The sequence below is a fragment of the Leptodactylus fuscus genome, chromosome 1 (genome assembly GCF_031893055.1).
Source record: "Leptodactylus fuscus isolate aLepFus1 chromosome 1, aLepFus1.hap2, whole genome shotgun sequence".
In the NCBI taxonomy this organism is placed as follows: domain Eukaryota; kingdom Metazoa; phylum Chordata; class Amphibia; order Anura; family Leptodactylidae; genus Leptodactylus; species Leptodactylus fuscus.
Window position 1 is genome coordinate 234,953,811 of NC_134265.1, and position 20,498 is coordinate 234,974,308.

Sequence of the window (20,498 nt, forward strand, 5' to 3'; positions counted from 1 at the left end):
CAAAAACCAAACTGTGCTCCAAAAACCAAAATAGCGCTCCTTCCCTTCTGTCCCCGGCTGTGCCCAAACAGCCATTTCTACCCACATATGGCATTAAGTACGTTATCCGGGGTACACCAGTGTCATACATGTGGGCATACACTGCTATTTGGGTACCCAGCAGGGTGCAGATGTGAAGGAGCAATATGTGCTTTTGGAGTGCAGATTTAGATTCTTCGTTTTTGGACACCATGTCACATTTGCAGAGACCCTAAAATTGCCCCTACAAAATGGGGTCACTTCTTGGTGAATTCCAGTTTACTGGAACCTCCAGGGCTCTGCAAAAACATCATGGCGCCCAGAGGGTCCCTCTAAATCTGTACCCCAAAAGCTGAAACGCACAGTGGTCCTTCCCTTCTGAGCCCTGCTGTTTGTCCAAGCAGCAGTTTACACCCACATATATAATTTTTTGACCCCCGGGATGGCCCACTTAATAGTTTTAGGAGTGCAGGTCTCTGACAACACAAAGTGGGTGCAACGTATTGGGCACCGAAATGGCATATTTTTAAAAATTTCAATTTTCATTTTGTACATTAATTTTTGGGAAGCATTTTAGGCTCAAAATGATAATACCCCTTGATACATTCCTTGACAGGTGTAGTTTCTAAAATGGGGTCACTTTTGAGGGGTTTCCATTGTATTGATACTTTAGGGGCTCTGCAAATGCGACATGGCACCTGAAAACTATTCCAGCAACATCTGCCCTCCAAAATCCAAATAGCGCTCTTTCCATTCTGAGCCCCAGCATGTACCCATACAGCAGATTTTGGCCACATATGGGGTATTGCCGTGTTCAGAAGAAATTGTGTAACAAACTGTGGGGGGCTTTTAATTCTTAAACTATTTGCAAAATTAAAACTATGGCGCTAAATGGACGATTTATTGGGAAAAAAAGTAATTTTTCATTTTCACGTCCCAATGTTAATAAAATCTGTGAAACACCTGTGAGGCCAAAATACTCACTCTACCCCTAGACAAATTCTATGAGGGGTGTAGTTTCCAAAATGGGGTCACTTATAGGGGGTTTCCACTGTATTGGTACTTTAGGGGCTCTGCAAATGCGACATGGGACCTGAAAAATATTCCAGCAAAATCTGCCCTCCAAAAGCCAAATAGCCCTCTTTCCATTCTGAGCCCCGCCATGTTCCCATACAGCACATTATGACCACATATGGGGCATTTCTGTGTTCAGCAGAATTTGTGTAACGAACTTTATGGAGCTTTTTCTCCTTTATCCTCTTGTGAAAATTAAAAATTTGGGGCTAAATTGACAGTTTGTTGGAAAAAAAGTAATTTTTCATTTTCATGGCCCAATGTTAATAAAATCTGTGAAACAGCTGTAGGGTCAAAATGCTCACTCTACCCTTTAATATGTTCTGTGGGGGGTGTAGTTTCCCAAATGGGGTCACTTTTAGGGGGTTTCCACTGTATTGGTTCTCTAGGGGCTCTGCTAATGCAACATGGCACCTAAAAATAATTCCAGCAAAATCTGCCATCCAAAAGCAAAATAGCGCTCCTTCCATTCTGAGCCCCGCCATGTTCCCATACAGCAGATTATAGCCGCATATGGGGTATTGCCGTGTTCAAGAGAAATTGTTTAACAAACTGTGGGGGGCTTTTACTCCTTTAACCCCTTGTGAAAATGAAAACTTTGGAGATAAAGTGACATTTTAGTAATTTTTCATTTACACATCCCAATGTTAGTAAAATCTGTGAAACAACTGTAGGGTCTAAATGCTGACTATACCCCTTGATGAATTCTGTGAGGGGTGTAGATTCTAAAATGGGGTCACTTTTGGGGGGTTTCCATTGTTTTGGTACTCTAGGGTCTCTGCAAATAAGGCATGGCGCTGAAAATTATTCCAGCAAAATCTGCTGTTCACACACCCAGTGTCGCTCCTTCCCTTCCATGCACTGCCGTGTGCCCAAAAATCAGTTTACACCCACATGTGGGGTATTTCTGTGCACGGGAGAAATTGCACAATAAACTGTCAGATGCATTTTCTCCTTCAACCCTTTGTGAATGTGTTAATTTTGGGTCTAAATGAATGTATTAGTGAAAAAAAATGAAATGTCTAAATTTCACTGCCATATTATTTTTATTCTTATGAAATGCTTAAAGGGTTAACAAACATCCCAAATGCTGTTTTGAATAATTTGAGGGGTGCAGTTTTGAAAATGGGGTAATTTATGGGGGTTTCTATTATACAGGCCTTTATAATTACTTTCAGAACTGAAGTGGTCCCTAAAAAATTGGTTTGGAGAATTTTCTTGTAAATCTGGAAAATTGCTGTTACACTTGTAAGCCTTGTGACGTCCAAAATAAATTAAAAGACAATCAAAAGATGATGCCAATATAAAGCAGAGATATGGGAGATAATATTTATTCATGTATTTGGATGGTATAACTATCTGCCTGAAAAGCAGAGAATTTCACATTTTGAAAATTGCAATTTTTTTCAAATTTCCATCAAATTTCCTAGTTTTTTTATAAATAAATGCAAAAATATTGATTAGTGTTTACCACTAACATGAAGTATAATGTGTTACGAGAAAACCATCTCAAATTCATTTGTGTAAGTTAAAGCGTCTCAAAGTTATTGCCATTTAAAGTGACACATGTCAGTTTTGAAAAACCGGTTAATGTGTAACTACAAATTTTATCAGATGCATCCAATATTGCAGAAGTCTAGTTTAACCAATTTATTTGTAGCAGAGATCCAGAAACGGAAGACACAGCAGAGAATTTCCAATTAGGAAATTCCTCCAATTAAAAAGCAAAGTGGTAATAGCAGGGTTTTTATTGAAGAAATTTCTCCACTATTTGAAATTATGGTATATTGCTGACATTTCTCATAAATTGGCCATGGGAAGAATTGGAGAGTCCAACTTCCTGGAACCTCATTGATCTTTAGAATGAAAGGTCTGTCTTGCTGGCAAATAATCCTAGGCAATGTACAGTAACACACATTGGACAAAAAGCAAACAACAAAACCCACTCATGTTTGGCCATTTTTTGCATTCTCAGAATACGAGTAAATCTCTCTGCAACAGAATATCAGAAGCAGACCTGATTCTTGTGGACATACTCTAAATGCTCTATTGTTAAATGTGATTTCTGGCCCAATTGCTTTTTTATTTTGATGACCTATCCACAGCATAGGTCATCGGTAACTAATCGGCGGGGCTCTGTGTTGCTTTCTGACCCATTCACAGCACTAGATTCCAGAGTCAGGAGGCTGTCGGAACAGCTGATCTGTGAGGGATTCGGGTATCAGGCTTCCTATGATCAGAAATTGTTGGTCTAACTTAACCATTGTAATGTTTTCCTATCAGGGAGCAGAACATGAAGCATGCAGAACACATAGTCAAACTGGAATCAAAAGTGTCCCAGCTACAATGCGACCAGCGAAACAGTAAGAAAGCTGTTAAAGAAAAGGCAAGAAGATATTATATTTTACTGAATAATCCTAAAAAATATCCACTCAAATGATGACTGTAAAAAATAAACTCAAACAATAGCTAGTCTATCACAAAATGCAGGAGTTACCCATCGCTCCAATTTCAGTTCTCATTCTTCTAATATCTCATATCTCCTGATAATAGGACAATGGTATGGAATAGGACATTAACTATATTTTTATTTCTGCAGTATATATGCATAGCATAAGGATGTTTCACTGTAGTGAATGGTAATCTATGAAACTGTCAGATTTACTGTTTTACATAGTGCCGACATAGATTAGAAAGTTTTAAAATATAAACCAGATTTATCACAGTGACTGATGTTGGATGATATTATGAATTAGTTATGAATTGCTTAGTTTTTAAGAACAAAATATGCACCAAATATTGGCACATGATGTCATATCTTAAACTATGCCCATATATTTTATCATTGCATTGGTTGGCTTTAGTCTCAAAAACTGTGACCGTGACACTGTAATGCAGTTATAAAACCACGACAAGCTTGTGTTACCCTCATGTAGAGGTCCTAGTGTAGTGAGGTGTTCAATATATGTCTATTGGATGCTATTAAGTAGTCCTACTTATGTCCTATAGCTAGGATTTTTGTCCAATGTCTATGTTTCATGTACTTTGTATTTTTGAGGTGAAAACGCTGTCTAATATTTTTTCATTTTATGAATGGGGGTCACAGCATACTTATTAATTGATCAATATTTTAATTTCTTTGCTACATTTGTGAGGCTTACCACATAAACACTGTAAAGAATTCTTGGTAAATATTGTAAGATCAAAACCATCATAAAAGCACATGCATTTTTTTAAATTTATTTTTAAACAGTGGTAACTGTGTCTTGTCTGTTTTACAATTAGCGCACCAAAGTTTGACTCCATTTATGGTTTAGAAGATCAAAAATATGGATGCAAGAAAGAGAAGCAAATGGATGGCCATCCATTTACATACAGATCAACGTTAAAAAAAAAATACAGATCCATTATTGTCTCTTTGGACAGACACAAAAATATACTGATATACTTTGGTTTTTGTGTCCTTCAAATAAATGGACAGAAATGGGTCAGTTTTTTTTTTTTTTTTTTTTAACATTGGCGCCTATGTAAATAGATTACTATCTGTGTTCATGTGTTCAAAGGATGTAAAGAATGTGATCAGAATAAATATATGGTTGGCTAAAAATAAATAATTAAATAAATATATATATATATATATATATATATATATATATAATATTATATCTATATATATCACATATCTATATATATTATTATCTATATGTATATATTAGTCAGAAGTATTCTGTAGCAAATGCCTTGTTAATTTTACACTTGCAAAATGTCACTTTGTATTAGGAATCTTGCTATCTCCTAACATTACAAAAGTGATCTCAGTGTCTTTGCCCTTTTCTCTGTCTTGGCTAGGAGCCAAAACTCCATCCACATCAGGCCCTCTTTCTCCAATACTAAAATTAGTGTTGCTGCCTCACTCTACCAGGGTATTGCAATTTTTTTCAAAATGTCAATAGGAACTGAACTCTGTGACCTTTACAACATATCATGCAATCCAACTGAGTAAGGGTCTATGATTATAAAACTTCACTTTTAATTAATAATAAATATAAAATTCAGCCCAATAAAGATACAAAGTGAACAAATATATAATTGAATTTTTACACATACAAATATCAGAGAGTGAAAAAAGGAACAGTCTAAGGCTGGTCTTACACGACTGTGGTTTTACACCGCAAATGGTCCGCAATTGTGGGTTTAAAATTACGGACCATTTACGGTCCCATAGTTTTCTATGAGGCCTCTTAGAGCCCCTTCACACTATGGATACGCTTCCTGATTCTGAACGTTAAAACACGGTCAGAATCAGCGCGTATAAAGCAGATCCCATTCATTTCAATGAGAGCCGGCATACGAGCGCTCCCCATTGAAATGAATGGGCTGCTTTTTACTCTACGAGCGCTCCCATTGAAGTGAATGGGAAGCGCTCACGTGTACGGCTGTGAAGGGGCCCGGCACTCGGCTCAGTCCGAGCCGTACACGCGAGCGCTTCCTATTCACTTCAATGGGAGCGATCATAAGAAATGTCATAGATCATACACCCCCATGTCTCTATGGTCAGCTGGTGACAAAACACCTGTAACCTCACTTTAGACACATGCTTCGTGCACTGCAGCATGGTGGCTGTGATTGCTGTGGCTATGTGGCCCAAAGCCTAGGGGCTTAACCTGCTTGGGCTGCAGGGCTCACTCTCCCTGTGGATGCTGTAATGTGGTTGTGGTAGTAGAGTAAGGATTAGTGGGCTTATACACCTTGATCAAAATACTAAGATTAACCATATATTATAGACTGACATATAATTATTTGAGTTACTCCACCACAACATCATACTCTTATAAACAAAAAAAAAGCTACAACTCTCTTCAAAGATAAAAACCAGACCAGAGGAGCCTTCCGTGAAACTTGGTCCATATGTTTGCCAAATTTAACAGCCTCTTCTATATGCCAGGAGTTGGGCTCCTAGCATCATAGTTATCTGAGATGCTATCATTATCTGCTTCCCAGGGACACACTGTTCTGTACTGTAATAATTACGGGTGAATTTAGCCTAAGGCCTTCTTTAGATGACTATAATAGTCATTTGTCGAATTTTGCAAAAACTGATGACTTTGTTTTGAGAATACATTGATTTCTGTGTGGGGTCAACTGAATACAAGTAAAATTTGCCTTTCTTTTTGGATGTCTGCCTGGCGCCTTCCTTAATGTATAATTACTGTGTATATTATGGTTTGCATTGTAGGTGGAAGAGCTCAAAAAGCAACTTACAACTGCTAATGGAGCACTAGAGGACTTGCAAAATGAATATACCCAGTGCAAGCAAGAGTATGGTAGCCAACATCTTCTATTAAATGTAAGGAAGCACTAAAAGAATGTACTCTCCAATACTCAATACTTATTTTGACTAGTTTTTGTTTGCAAACCATTCAAGTTTATTATGTATAACATCACTGATATGAATGAAAAATCACTATTCCACTTGTAGGAAGCTTTGAAGACGTGTGAAACACAGCTGAGCTTAGAAAAGGCACAGAACAAGCAATTACAGGATCGGGAGATAGTCAACTGCCTTACTAATGAAAACCTACGAAGAGAGTTGATTCAGCAAACCATTGAGGTAGAAAGGCTGCAGGCAGCAGTGAATGTGGTGAAGGAAGAGACACAGAAGAAAGCAGAACAACAGGTTTGGGATTTTGCAGTTTCTTTTAGGGTGATATTACTTCATTTCAGTTCTCAGACAACATAGATATCCGTTACTTTCACTGCATTCGGCTGTGACTTCCTCCTTGCTAGACAACATTCAAATGTAGTGAAGTCATGAAAATGTGGATACAATTAAACACCCAGCGTAGTTAAACAATGCAGAAAAAACTTAGTGAAAACGCATTGCATTTTTCTTGCATTCTTCATTTTTTGCTGCATAATTTTTTTTTTCTCTCATTCGCTTTTTAACTTCCCCTACTAAATCTATAAGAAAATCACTCACCATTCTGCAACTTTTTTTTTTCTTTTTCGCAATGTGTGGACGATATTAACCAAAATCTTATTCACTTTACTGGTACTGTAAAATAAAACTACAAAAATCATGAGCCAGTAATGTTCAATGAATAAACATGCTGTCATCATTCAAATTATAATATACCAAAACAACAAGCATAAAAATAGCCAAATAAAAATAATATAATTTATTAACATATAATAAAATGTAAACTATGTAAACCTACATTAATGGGACCACATTAAGATAACAAACAAAGCCCTTCTCAGAAAAAACACTGGTAATAAATGTATCTAAGCAAGTTGCAACTATACATACCAATATATTTCAATACATCATGCAAAGTTGACATATACAGTCATGGCCAAAAGTTTTGAGAATGACACAAATATTATATTTTCACATGATGTGCTGCCCTCTGGTTTTTATGTGTGTTTGTCAGATGTTTTTATCACATACAGAAATATAATTGCAATCATATTATGAGTAACAAAAGCTTATATTGACAGTTAGAATGAGTTAATGCAAGTCAATATTTGCAGTGCTGACCCTTCTTCTTCAGGACCTCTGCAATTCTCCCTGGCATGCTCTCAATCAACTTCTGGACCAAATCCTGACTGATTGCAGTCCATTCTTGCACAATCAATGCTTGCATTTTGTCAAAATTTGTAGGTTTTTGTTTGTCCACCCGTCTCTTGATGATTGACCACAAGTTCTCAATGGGATTAAGATCTGGGGAGTTTCCAGGCCATGGACCCAAAATCTCTATGTTTTGTTCCCTGAGCCATTTAGTTATCACCTTTGCTTTATGGCAAGGTGCTCCATCATGCTGGAAAAGGCATTGTTGATCGCCAAACTTCTCTTGGACAGTTGGGAGAAGTTGATCTTGGAGGACATTCTGGTACCATTCTTTATTCATGGCTGTGTTTTTAGGCAAGACTGGCAAGACTGTGAGAGAGCCGATTCCCTTGGCTGAGAAGCAACCCCACACATGAATGGTTTCAGGATACTTTACAGTTGGCATGAGGCAAGACTGGTGGTAGCGCTCACCTCGTCTTCTCCGAATAAGCTGTTTTCCAGATGTCCCAAACAATCGAAAAGGGTATTCATCAGAGAAAATGACTTTACCTCAGTCCTCAGCAGTCCACTCCCTGTACCTTTTGCAGAATATCAGTCTGTCCCTGATGTTTTTTCTGGAGAGAAGTGGCTTCTTTGCTGCCCTCCTTGAGACCAGGCCTTGCTCCAAGAGTCTCCGCCTCACAGTGCGTGCAGATGCACTCACACCTGCCTTCTGCCATTCCTGAGCAAGCTCTGCACTGCTGGTAGCCCGAATCCGCAGCATAACACTTTTTAGAGACGGTCCTGGCGCTTGCTGGTCTTTCTTGGGCGCCCTGGAGCCTTTTTGCCAACAATGGAACCTCTCTCCTTGAAGTTCTTGATGATGCGATAGATTGTTGACTGAGGTGCAATCTTTCTAGCTGCGATACTCTTCCCTGTTAGGCCATTTTTGTGCAGTGCAATGATGACTGCACATGTTTCTTTAGAGATAACCATGGTTAACAGAAGAGAAACAATGATGCCAAGCACCTGCCTCCTTTTAAAGTGTCCAGTGGTGTCATTCTTACTTAACCCCTTCCCGACATGCGCCGTAATAGTACGGAGCGTGTCGGGTCTGTAACTATGGCGACCGCCCGGGAGCCGGGCGGCCGTCAAAGCCGCCGGGTGTCTACTGCTTTAAGCAGTAGACAACCGGCTCTAATGCCTCCGATCGGTCCCCGGACCGATCGGAGGCATTAACCCCTCCGGCGCTGCTGTCAAAGGCGCCAGAGGCGCCATTTTCCCGGCGGCGCATGGGCGCCGCCATTTTGGCAGGGATCGCCGGCTCCTGGAGCATGCTCCAGGGCCGACGTCACGTTGTCATGACAGCCGGGAGCCTTGTTAAAGGCTCCCAGCCGGTCTGCAAATTCTCTCTTTTGCAGGCTGGTGTATACAGCCTGCAAAAGAGATGATGATTTTTTGCAATGCATTGCAATGCATTAGCATTGTAATGCATTGCATTAGCATTGTAATGCATTGCATTAGTGATCAGACCCCATGGGGTTCAACACCCCTAGGGGGTCTAATAAATGCAAAAAAAAATAAAAAAAAAAGTAAAAAAAAATATAAAAAAATATAAAAAGTATTAAAAGTTCAAATCACCCCCCTTTCCCTAGAACAAATATAAAAGTAGTTAAAAACTGTGAAACATATACATGTTAGGTATCCCCGCGTCCGAAATCGCCCGCTCTACAAATCTATAAAAATATTTTTCCTGTTCGGTAAACACCGTAGCAGGAAAAATAGACAAAAGTGCCAAACCGCCGTTTTTTCACTGTTTTAATTCTGATAAAAATTTGAATAAAAAGTGATCAAAGCAATAACATTTCCCGAAAATGGTAGAACTAAAAAGTACACCCGACCCCGCAAAAAAAGACGCCCTATGCATCCCCGTACACCTATGTATAAAAAAGTTACGGCCGTCGGAATATGGCGACTTTTAGAAAAAAAAAATTTTAACACCGTTTTGGAATTTTTTTTAGGGGTCAAAATGTAAATAAAACCATATAAATTTGGTATCCCTGGAACCGTACCGAAACACAGAATATAGGGGACATGTCATTTTGGCTGCACAGTGAACGCCGTAAAACCAAAGCCCGTAAGAAAGTCGCAGAAATGCATTTTTTCTTCAAATCCACCCCATTCTGAATTTTTTTCCTGCTTCCCAGTACATTATATAGAATAATTAATGGTGGCATCATGAAGAAAAAATTGTCCCGCAAAAATTAAGACCTCATATGACTCTGGGAGCGGAGAAATAAAAAAGTTATGGGGTTTAGAAGGAGGGGAGTCAAAAACGAAAATCAAAAAATGCCATCGGCGGGAAGGGGTTAATCATGACAGATTGATCTCCAGCCCTGTCCTCATCAACACCCACACCTGTGTTAATAGAGCAGTCACTGAAACGATGTTAGCTGGTCCTTTTAAGGCAGCGCTGCAATGATGTTGAAATGTGTTTTGGGGGCTAAAGTTCATTTTCTAGGCAAATATTGACTTTGCAAGTAATTGCTGTTAAGCTGATCACTCTTTATAACATTCTGGAGTATATGCAAATTGCCATTAGAAAAACTGAAGCAGTAGACTTTGTAAAAATTAATATTTGTATAATTCTCAAAACTTTTGGCCATGACTGTACAAATGGGACAAGTGTAAATAGCAACTCACATGTAAACAAAGTGCTGGTGGCAAATCCGGAGAGGCGAAAGGAACAGAAGTGCCCCAACGTGTGTGGGTGTCATAAGAATATGGGTGGCACTTCCTGAGAATGAAGATCTCAATCACAGGAGGATATTGCATTTGAGAGTGTTGTGATCTTGAGCCAGGCTTCTGTGTGTTCCTCCTCCTACATAACATGTAATGTACCGCAGAGCTTTTTTGGACTGTCAACCGTGTCTTCCTCATATTCTTCATTGACACAGATCTATGGTAGTGATGCGCCACCTACTAAGAAATCTATTTTCACCTGTAGCAGTTTTCCTCCTCTTTTTGATGAGCTGAATGTCATGTTTTCCTCCTCTGCTTGCATACAATGTTGACTGACTCAGTTGGAGGTGGAGGTAGTAGTGGTAGAGGGTGTGGTACAACTACTTCTAGTTGTTCTAGTAGAGGAGAGGAATTTGTCAGAAAAAGCAAGGAAGACTATGATATTGCCGATGAAGTAATATTAGATAACTAGGGTGGTGGCAGTGGTAATAATTCCAGCCATTGTGCAAGTCCAACATCCAAAAAGCCTGCCAGGGGCAGACTTACGGTGTTAGTGGAAGTTTCTGCTCAAGCCTTTTGATGAAGCCACCAAAATTTATCATCAGGGACAATTACATCATCAACAATGTGATCCCTGTGATATCTTGCAGGAAACACACTTAAGGTACGAGGTATGGAAGGCTCTGTGGGCCCCGGCACTTGCCCGACTATGTCGAGCTGACCGGGATCATTTTGTTAGGTTGCCCGGCTCGCCCGGCCCTGGATCCGCCCCTGACCAGGTGGCTCACTCCTAGTCCACCACACTCCTTCAGCGCTCTACCTCCTCTGCCAGTGCCACAGCCAAATGTCAGAAGTAAAAGCAGCTGCAGCCAGGCCCAGTACAATATTAGGAACATAATAAATCAGAATTTTTATATAGATTGCAGCACCAACCTGAGCCACAACAGGCAATGGACACTAACCAGCTGCACCAGCAAGTACAGTCCTACCTAGAATGCGCCTGTATTCCAGCAGATAGCTGACAACCTAATGGAATTTTGGAGCAATAGGTTAGAGCATTGGAAGGAGCTGGCCAAGTTTGCCATGGGAGTTTTATTTTGTTCGACTGCTGGTAATCCTGCAGCCTGATTCATTACGTTCCACTATACCACACCGTTGGTGCCACAGTGGCTAGAAACAAAACCATTTTGATTTTACATTTTCTCCCATAAAATTTTTCTTCATCACTTTTCAAGTGTCTCATAGCCACAAATTTTTCTCCCAAGTAACAACAAGCCTTTAGCACTTACAATTCCTCAAAACGTGCTGATTTTTCTAAAAAAAAAAAAAAAACCCCATTGCTTTCTTCAATGTAACTGCCATGTGTGTATAAAAAAAAAAAAAAAAAACAACCACGAGGAAGCACACTTTCTAAATAAGAGTAATTTTTGGAGCATTTTAAATGTTAAAATGCATAAAAATTAGTGGTATAGCAGTGTATGGTTAAATTCTGCATTTATATCCCCTGCTTACCGTGTATTTTTCCATAGACATACATGTCTGTTTCACTTTGATGTAAATTCAGCTGTGTTTGCCTTAGAGATATAGAAATTGGATAAATTAGTTCCTTTGAGACTTAATAGTGTTTTTAACTATATTTTAAATGGAATCTATCATTGCTATAGCGATTTTTAACTTAACATATCTTTGTATAGCCTTTAGAAAGACTAGACGCCACCATACATTATGGACTTCAATAACAAGTTTTAACCAATTTTTGTCAAATATGTTTCTCACGTTATATTAAAAGTTAAGTTTTATTTGGAAGGGATTGATTGCTGGAATTTCCTTTTTTTTAATTCCAGGCATACCTTTCCTTCATTGATCGGTGCAGGCGTTTTTGAATTAGGGAGCATTCACACGGAGTAACGCGGCACGCAATTTGGCGCGTTTGCGCCGCGTGTTATACGGACCGTGTTTGCCGTCGCGTTTACGCCGCAAACGCGCCAAATTGCGTGCCGCGTTGCTCCGCGTGAATGCTCCCTTAGACTGCTTTTATTGATATGCAAATTATCCAGCACTGAGCACCGGAAGCCTTTGCAATGTTCCCTGAGCACCGTTTGTGTCATCAGCCTTCCCTGGTTCTCACCGTCCCCTCCTTTTCACAGGATCACGCAAGTGGTGCTCAGGGAACAACGGGAAGGCTTCCAGTGCTCTGCGCTACGAACCAAGGCGGAATGAATCTTTAAGGTTCACCCATCTCTAGTAGCTAGTGTGAAAGCAACCTATATATCATCATACAGTTCCCTTTTGTCTGTAGCTACTGTCTCAAGGGGGAGTTTACTAAAGACATTAATATGTTTTATGGGGCTGTGCGAGTTGTATGAAGTGGACTCCAATTACTGCTCGCTTGAGACAGACAGATTTTTCAGTAGCAGATTTCTATGCTCTTATAAATACCATGCCATATATGTGTACGGGTAAGTGGTGCAACATATGCAGAGTGACTTCATGTAAGAGGTAGTATAGAATATGACTGCAGGTACAGGCATCCAAACAACTGTGAGTATCTGCATTAAACTTAATAGAGGTAGCTACATCCTTGCAGACAACTGTCATTTTTTTATTTTTTTTATTACTACCCAGTATAAACCTGAGACATAGTGATTCTGTTTGCCAAAATGTTAACACAATTGGATGGCAGATCTTTGCAGAATGAGGCCTAACATACAGTGGGGGATACAGATTATGTTATCCCATACAGGGTCTAAGCCCTATAATATTGCTAGAGAATCCTAGTGTTTGAAGCTCCCCTGATGAGTACCGGTGTGTTATCAGACAAAATATTTACAGGAATGGGGTTTTATAGGGCATTGGTGTAAGGGAGAGACTGAGTATTGCCCTTGTAAGGGAGGGAGCTATTTGGGGTGCAAGGTGAGAATTATTGGGTCCAATAGGGTCAGTTGGTAGGGCCTTTTTAATTTGACTCCTATAGATGTGGTGTATCACCGTTAATGTCACCTAAAGTATGAGAAGGAGCGCTATCGCAAGTCCTTCCTTCCAACCGCGATCAGGCTGTATAATCTACATCAGTGCAAGTGAAGATCACTCCGCACAGAGAACTAATGATTATGAAGTCTTTCTTCTTTATTCTTCTGTTCCTTAGCTTCTATGGACTCCTAGTATATCTTCTCTTCTCAGCATATGTGTGTCTACGTCTGTAATATATTACTGTGTATTATCCTGTATCTGTATTACTATGCTGCTGTAACATGCTGAAATTTCCCCACTGTGGGACTATTAAAGGATTAAAAGGATAAAGGAAAGGAAAGTACTATCATGGTGTCTATCATACACCACTATCATACACATACCATTACCATAGACACCATGATAGTACTTAAGGGTTAAAAACATATCCGATATTGGTGAACACAAGAATATTTTTTAATGTCTTGAAAGTTGAGAGCTATTCAGGAGAAAATCATAATTCTGAACTGTACAATTTTTCCAGCTGGAGTCTATGAAAGGTGCCTTGCAGAAAACCTCAGATGAGCTGGCAGCCAAAAACCTATGTTTGGACCATGCTGAGAAAAGCTTAGTAGAATCAAGAAAACTTCTGGCTGAAAAGGAGAAGTCATTACAGAATGTTGTTGATGAGCTGAAGAAGCTACGTATGTATGCCGAGTCCAAGAAACGTGAGGTCCAACAAATGAGAGCAGAACATGAGAAAATTACAGAAATGCAAAGAGATGCAGATACACTAAAACTGCTTTTAATAGAAAAGGATAACATGATAGTAACTCTCCGGGAGCAAATTAAAGCTATGACTCACATGATCGAAAAGCAGAATCAAAAAGTGGATTTCTTGGAGGTAGAGAAGTCTCAACTCTTAGATGAAGTAGCTGTTCTAAGATCTGAAATACAAGATTTAGTGGTAAGTCCTTGACAAATTTCATTGCTTCTTAGGCCTTGTTCACAACTGCGTCGGTAATCCATTCAGGGAGTATGCATGGGGACCCCCCTGAACGGACTACCGAACACATTGACAAATGGTGTGCAGTGAAAGCACACGGACCCTATAGACTATGATGGGGTTTCTGTGCTTTCCGTGCAGTATCCGCACGGATCATGCAGACAGAAAAGTACTTCACGATCTACTTTCCTGCCTGCATAACTCGTGCAGAGACTGTGCGGAAAGCGGATAGACTATAATGGGGTCCGTGTGCTTTCACTGCATACCGCTTGCCAATGCGTTCGGTAGTCCGTTCGGAAGGGGGGGATGGGTGTCCCCATGCGGACTCCCCCAAACGGATTACCGACACAGATGTGAACCAGGCCTTATATTGTTATAAGGAGCATTCTGAGCACTTATACATTGTATTATACAATTCTAGTTAGACTGGTCACTATGTGGGGTGTTGAACATTCTTTAAAGAGGACTTATCACCATCTATTTATTTCATGAGGCATACATATTACCTACAAATTCCACATCACTGTACAGATATTGTCTTCACTCATACCAGTGGCTATACCCAATTGGGCCCACAATCTAATTTCTCCCATTTTACAAAGTGGGTAATTTTATATTGCAGTCTCTCTCCAATAGAGAGGTAGTGTAGAAAATAAAGGGGAAATATATCTAGTCAGATATATTTTTAAACATGTAAACATGTAACAACTTTATCAAATATTGTAGAACCCTTTATTAAATTTCTTGCACAAAAGGCAATACACACTGCGATAAAACTGACTTTCAAATATGCTCTAATGATAAGTATCATGTAATATATATGGAAATTCCCGCCCTCCTTGGTGTAATTTAAAGCCATACAAATAAAGGAGGAAGATCTGTGATTCTCCGCCTCTCTGATAAACTAATTATTTTAATCTTTGGTGTTTATACTAAACAATATTTTGTTTCTTAAATGAAGTCTGTCGCCATAGCCCAACATGTTAAGCCTGTGCTGCAGATAGATACGTTAGGGTCAGTTGAATTAAACCATTGCTGTTCTTGGCAATAAGCAAATGAGCTCTTTGCGCAAGAGGCTTTGCCACTTACTATTTTGGAGAAATGGTAATAACTATATTTACTGCATATAAGCAGAAACAGCCATATCTTGGCAATAGAAACACCAATTCACAAGGGGAGAACACTTTTTTTGTAGAGGTGACTCTAACTTATCTATATGCATGGCTGGGTTGATATTCCGGGGTCTGGTGACAAACTCCCTACAATGTTCCATTCATAGTTAAAAGCTGAAAAGAAAGAAAAAAGAATAGCAGAACTAGAAGAATTATGTACAGCATTGGAGCTAGAGAAAAGTAAACTTGCCAATTCTAACACTAAGAAGATTCTGGCTATCAAGAAGATGAAAAAGGAACAAGAAGACATTATGGCAGTGCTTAGGGAAACACGGAGTGATCTTGCAAATTTAGCAGGTATGTAAGAGGGTTGCACAAGTAGCATCAATTATAAACTTCAATTGAACAAAATATTTATGCTGCACCAAGATTCGTCTGTGAAGTTCCTGGGTCTCAATGTAATGTCTGTGCCAGGACAGCAGCTATAATGTAGCATTTAAAGGGGATGTAACATATAAAGGATCCTATCTATACTGGTAGCTTATGTAAATTGGAGACTTTGAGACTTTTCCTAAATATATTGCTTTAGAAATGCTGCTTTGTTTGCCTGCTGTGTGAACTTATTCCTCCCATGGTTTACACAGTGTTCCCATAACCATGGATCTGTGTGATAGGACAAGTGGCGTCACTCACTGTTCTCACTGTTATCTACAGCTCAGCTGGCTAGACAATCAGTTCAGTTAATGGCAGTTTTCTGATAAAGCCCTGTCTGTTATCTTTCTATTTAAACACACAGATAACACTGAGTCCATTCTATACAAGCATCTGCATATTATCTGATCTGCATAAATATTGTGATACTTCAGCGTCCAGTTCAGTAAGCAACCCAGTCAAGATCCAGCTAGCAGAAAAAAGTATCTTGCTTGTTCTTCAGGTGATTCTGCCTGAAACTCCCCTTTGAAAGAATGGGAGGCAGATTTTGGAGCTGTTTTTTGAAGCAGATTTTGGAACAGATTTTCAAAATCGGCCTCAAAATCAGCTTCAAAATCCTGAAGCATAAATTTTCTGCCTGACAAATTTAGCATCAGATTCCAACATGTGAATCACCCCTAAGGCTAAGGCCCCGCAGAGCCACAGCAAAGTATGTCAGAAAAGACTATGGCAGAAACACAGTGTTTTTTTTTCCACAGCACTTTTGACATTAAGTCTGCAGAGTTTTCCTCTGTGGACTTTCTGTCCCTATTATACCTATACAGAAAATGCCAGCATTTTTGAAGGTGTAATTGACATGCTACAATTTCCAAAAACACAAGCATTTTTGAAATTACAGCACTCCTGCTGCAGCTTTTTTTCTGCAGTGTATGGATGAGATTAGCCAGAATCCCACCCACTTTGCAGGTACTGTAAAACGCTGTGTATTTTGCTGCTGACGCTAGGTTCACACCTGTGTTCAGCCTTCCGTTCTGTGCTTTCCGTCTTCTGCATACCAGAAGACGCAAAGCACAGACCGGGTCCGGCCGTGAGCGGCGGTGAGCGTTTTGCACTCTCCGCCGTGAAACCGGATTTTTTAATCCGGACACAGAGTACTGCATGTCCGACTCTGTGTCCGGATTATAAAACCCGGTTTCGCGGCGGAGAGCGCAAAACGCTCACTGCCGCTCACGGCCGGATAGCTTTCTCACCCATTCAAATGAATGGGTGATAAAGACTCCTGCAGGTTTCCGTCTCCTGCTCTGTTTTATGCAGGAAACGGAAACCTGCACAACGGAGAGGGCAACGCAGATGTGAACGAGCCCTGAGTCTCTGGTGCGGCTAAAATGCAGAGTTTTGGGGCCTTGGCCTTAGGGTATGTTCACATGGTGGAAAATGAAAATTCATTCCAATTCATTTTCCACTGATGTATATTCGAATTCGGTAGGGCATCCACAATCTGTCGTTGCATTACGTTACTCCTTAGGCCCAGATAAATGGTCATAATCAGCAGCCTCGAGCCTCGGACTCCTCTGTTGAATCAGTCGTGGTATCATTGGCAAGATTGAGCAGGACGCTTATTTTTTCTGCTTCCTGCTGTAATCTCTGCCTTCCATGAGAGGCAGATTCTAGACAAATTCTGCTGTAGATTCAAGGGCTTGAATCCCACGACAAATCCGCTGTGTGATCACACACTAATGGAGGATTCACAAGGAGTTACGTGCCGCGTGATGTGGCACGTAGACGCCGCGTGAGCTTTTGCGGGTTGTTCACGCTCCCATTGATTTCAATGGGAGCGTGGATCGTATACGCGGCGCTATTTTGCGGCCGTGATTTTGCGTCCGCATCACGCAGCACGTAACTCCGTGTGAACCCTCCCTAAGGGGTTATGTCTGTTTTCTGATGTGAATAATTGTCTGTACTCACTTTAGTTTTGTGATTCAATTACTTGTTGGATTGGGAAAAGTTAAAGAAATACAGTTCAAAATCTGATTTTTGTTTCTTTTTTTGGGGGGGATGGTGGGTGTTTACAGAGGACTATGGAACCCTGAAAAAAGAATATGAGAATCAGACAGAAAACAAAGAAAATGCTACTACCAAACTCAAAATGCAACTGAAAGCAACAATTGCTGAACTAGAGCAAGCAAAAAAATCTGTGATTACTGTGGAAGGCTGTGATGATCATGGTAAGAACCTTATCTATATATACAAAACTCAAAATCTGTAGTCGTACGCACTATACAAATCCACGGTTCTCGCCCAATTTGGGTGAAATTGGGCACGACCCCTCTACACATACAGGAGCAGAATACTGCGCACATTACATCTCGCTAGCGTCCCCCCATCATGAGATTGGGATCCCTGAAGGTAGGCCCTATACATATAATGGAGAAATGTGACATCTGTAGTATACAGGGAACTTGCATCACTGAAGCTGCTGAGGTAAAGTGAAAGCTGAGCTCTGATTGGTTGCTATGGGCAACTACACAAGTCTGCCTGTGAGGCGGCTCCTTCAGGTCATAGTAATACTGTGTGAGAGCTGCTCTGTATTTACTATTCATCCTATTACATCTCTTATCAGTGTCAGGTGACTACTAAAGCATCACAATACTAAGGACTGTTTTTTTAAAATGCTGCTCAAAAAACGACCATCTATTGGACAAGTTCATCCAAAAGCTAAGAATGCAAAATTGTGTCAAAGAGCTGAGACAAGGGGGCCACATGGTGGCTCTGCAAAGAGTTTGTATGTTCTCCCCGTGTTTGCATGAATTTCCATTCCATATTCCAAAAACATACTGATAGAGGAAAATGTACATTGTGAACTCAATGTGGGGCTCACAATCTCCATTAGGAAAAAAACAAAAAGAAATCTGAACACAGGTCACTAGAGATGAGCAAACAGTAAAATGTTCAATATTCGTTTCAAATAGCCACTCAATGTTTGATTATTCAAATGAATATCGAACCCCAGCTTTGCTACAGTGGATCCTACCATTCGACTCAGGAGAGTCACCAAGTCCACTATCACACCCCAGGAAATGATGCCAACACCCTGGAATGCAACTGGGACAGCAGGGGAAGCATGTCTGGGGGCATCAAGTACCTTTATTATGTCAGGATCCCCTGTCAATTTGCGATATGCCGGAGCTGACTTTTTCCCATAGGAATGCATTGAACAGCGTTGATTGGCCAGTGTACTGCATTCGGACAATCAACGCTGGTTCTGCCTAAGGAGGCGGAGTCTAAAATCTGTCCACAGCAGTTTCCATTCTGGTCCAATTTGGAGATGAAGCAGAGCTCAGCTCTGCTACACCCAACCATCCCTCCAACTACTCCTCCTGTCACACACACAGCTTTGCACTATTGCCAACCATCCCTCCAGCTACGCCACCTGTCACACACATCTCTGGTGTAACAGAGCTCAGCACACACTCAGTTCTGCTACATCTCTACACTCTGTTGTAGAGATGTAGCAGAGCTGAGTGTGTGCTGAGCTCTGCTACACACAAGATGTGTGTGACAGGAGGAGTAGATGGAGGGATGGTTGGGAGTAGTGCAGAGCTGCTACACCACAGATGTAGCAGAGCTGGCTGATGTTAGCAGTCTAATGCAGCAGAGCTGAGTGTGTTAGTCTGCTGCATCAGACTGCTACATCTGCCAGCTCTGCTACATCGGGCTGTGCGCTCAGCTCAACTCTGGAGTAGTTGAACTGAGTGTACAGTATTGGATTAACCCCCTCCCCCCCCCCACTGTTGTCCTTACCTGAAGCTCCCAGCTCCTCTTCTTGGTCCGGTCCTCTGTCTGATCTTCAGAGCGCCCTGCCCCCCTCTCCCCCGACTAGTATTATAGAGAAGGTGGGGCTTAGGATAGTGTGGGCGGGTCTCCCCACCCAGTACCCACCCACACTCTCCTAAGCCCCGCCTTCTCTATAATACTAGTCGGGGAGATGAGGCGGGGCTTAGGAGAATGTGGGTTGGGACTGGCAGGGGAGATGTGAGTGATGCCCCACCTACTAAACCTCGGCTACTCCCTACATCTCTACAATACTAGTCTAGGGAGGCAGGGCGCTCTGAAGAGGACAGAGGACCCCGCCTCTCTAGACTAGTATTGTAGAGATGCAGGGAGTAGGCGGGGCTTAGTGCGGCTGGAGAGTGTGGGCGGGGAGATGTGAGTGCATCACTCATGTCTCCCCTTCCAGTACCCGCTCACACTCTCCTAGGCCCCGCCTTCTCCATAATACTAGTCTCGGGAGGCGGGGGCAGGGCGCTCTGAAGACAAGTGGACAGAAGACCGGACCAAGAAGACCTCGGAGCTGCAACTATGTAGTTAAGTGGACAACGGTGGTGGTGGGGGGTTAATCACTGCACAGCGTGGGGTCCAACAATTTTTGGACTACATGCTGTGTAGTGAATAGGATTGTTTTTAAAATCCAATTTCCGAATGATCGGAAATTGGATTTTAAAAACGATCCTGAAATGTCAAGATCAGCTCAATCCTAAGTGCTGGCGATGTAGCAGTGTCCAATGTAGCAGAGCTGGACCTGCTACACACTCAGTGCTGCTGCATCGGATTGCTA

At 41.0% G+C, this 20,498-nt stretch overlaps 1 protein-coding gene across 1 annotated transcript in view; it reads left to right on the forward strand.

Moving 5' to 3' along the window:
• Positions 1–20,498, forward strand: part of CCDC158 (coiled-coil domain containing 158) — a 112,983-nt gene that overhangs the window by 25,995 nt on the left and 66,490 nt on the right. The window contains 7 exon segments of the mRNA XM_075283280.1: positions 3,376–3,478; positions 6,329–6,439; positions 6,572–6,769; positions 13,826–13,867; positions 13,869–14,300; positions 15,619–15,808; positions 17,956–18,108. Coding sequence (XP_075139381.1) covers positions 3,376–3,478; positions 6,329–6,439; positions 6,572–6,769; positions 13,826–13,867; positions 13,869–14,300; positions 15,619–15,808; positions 17,956–18,108 — 1,229 coding nt within the window.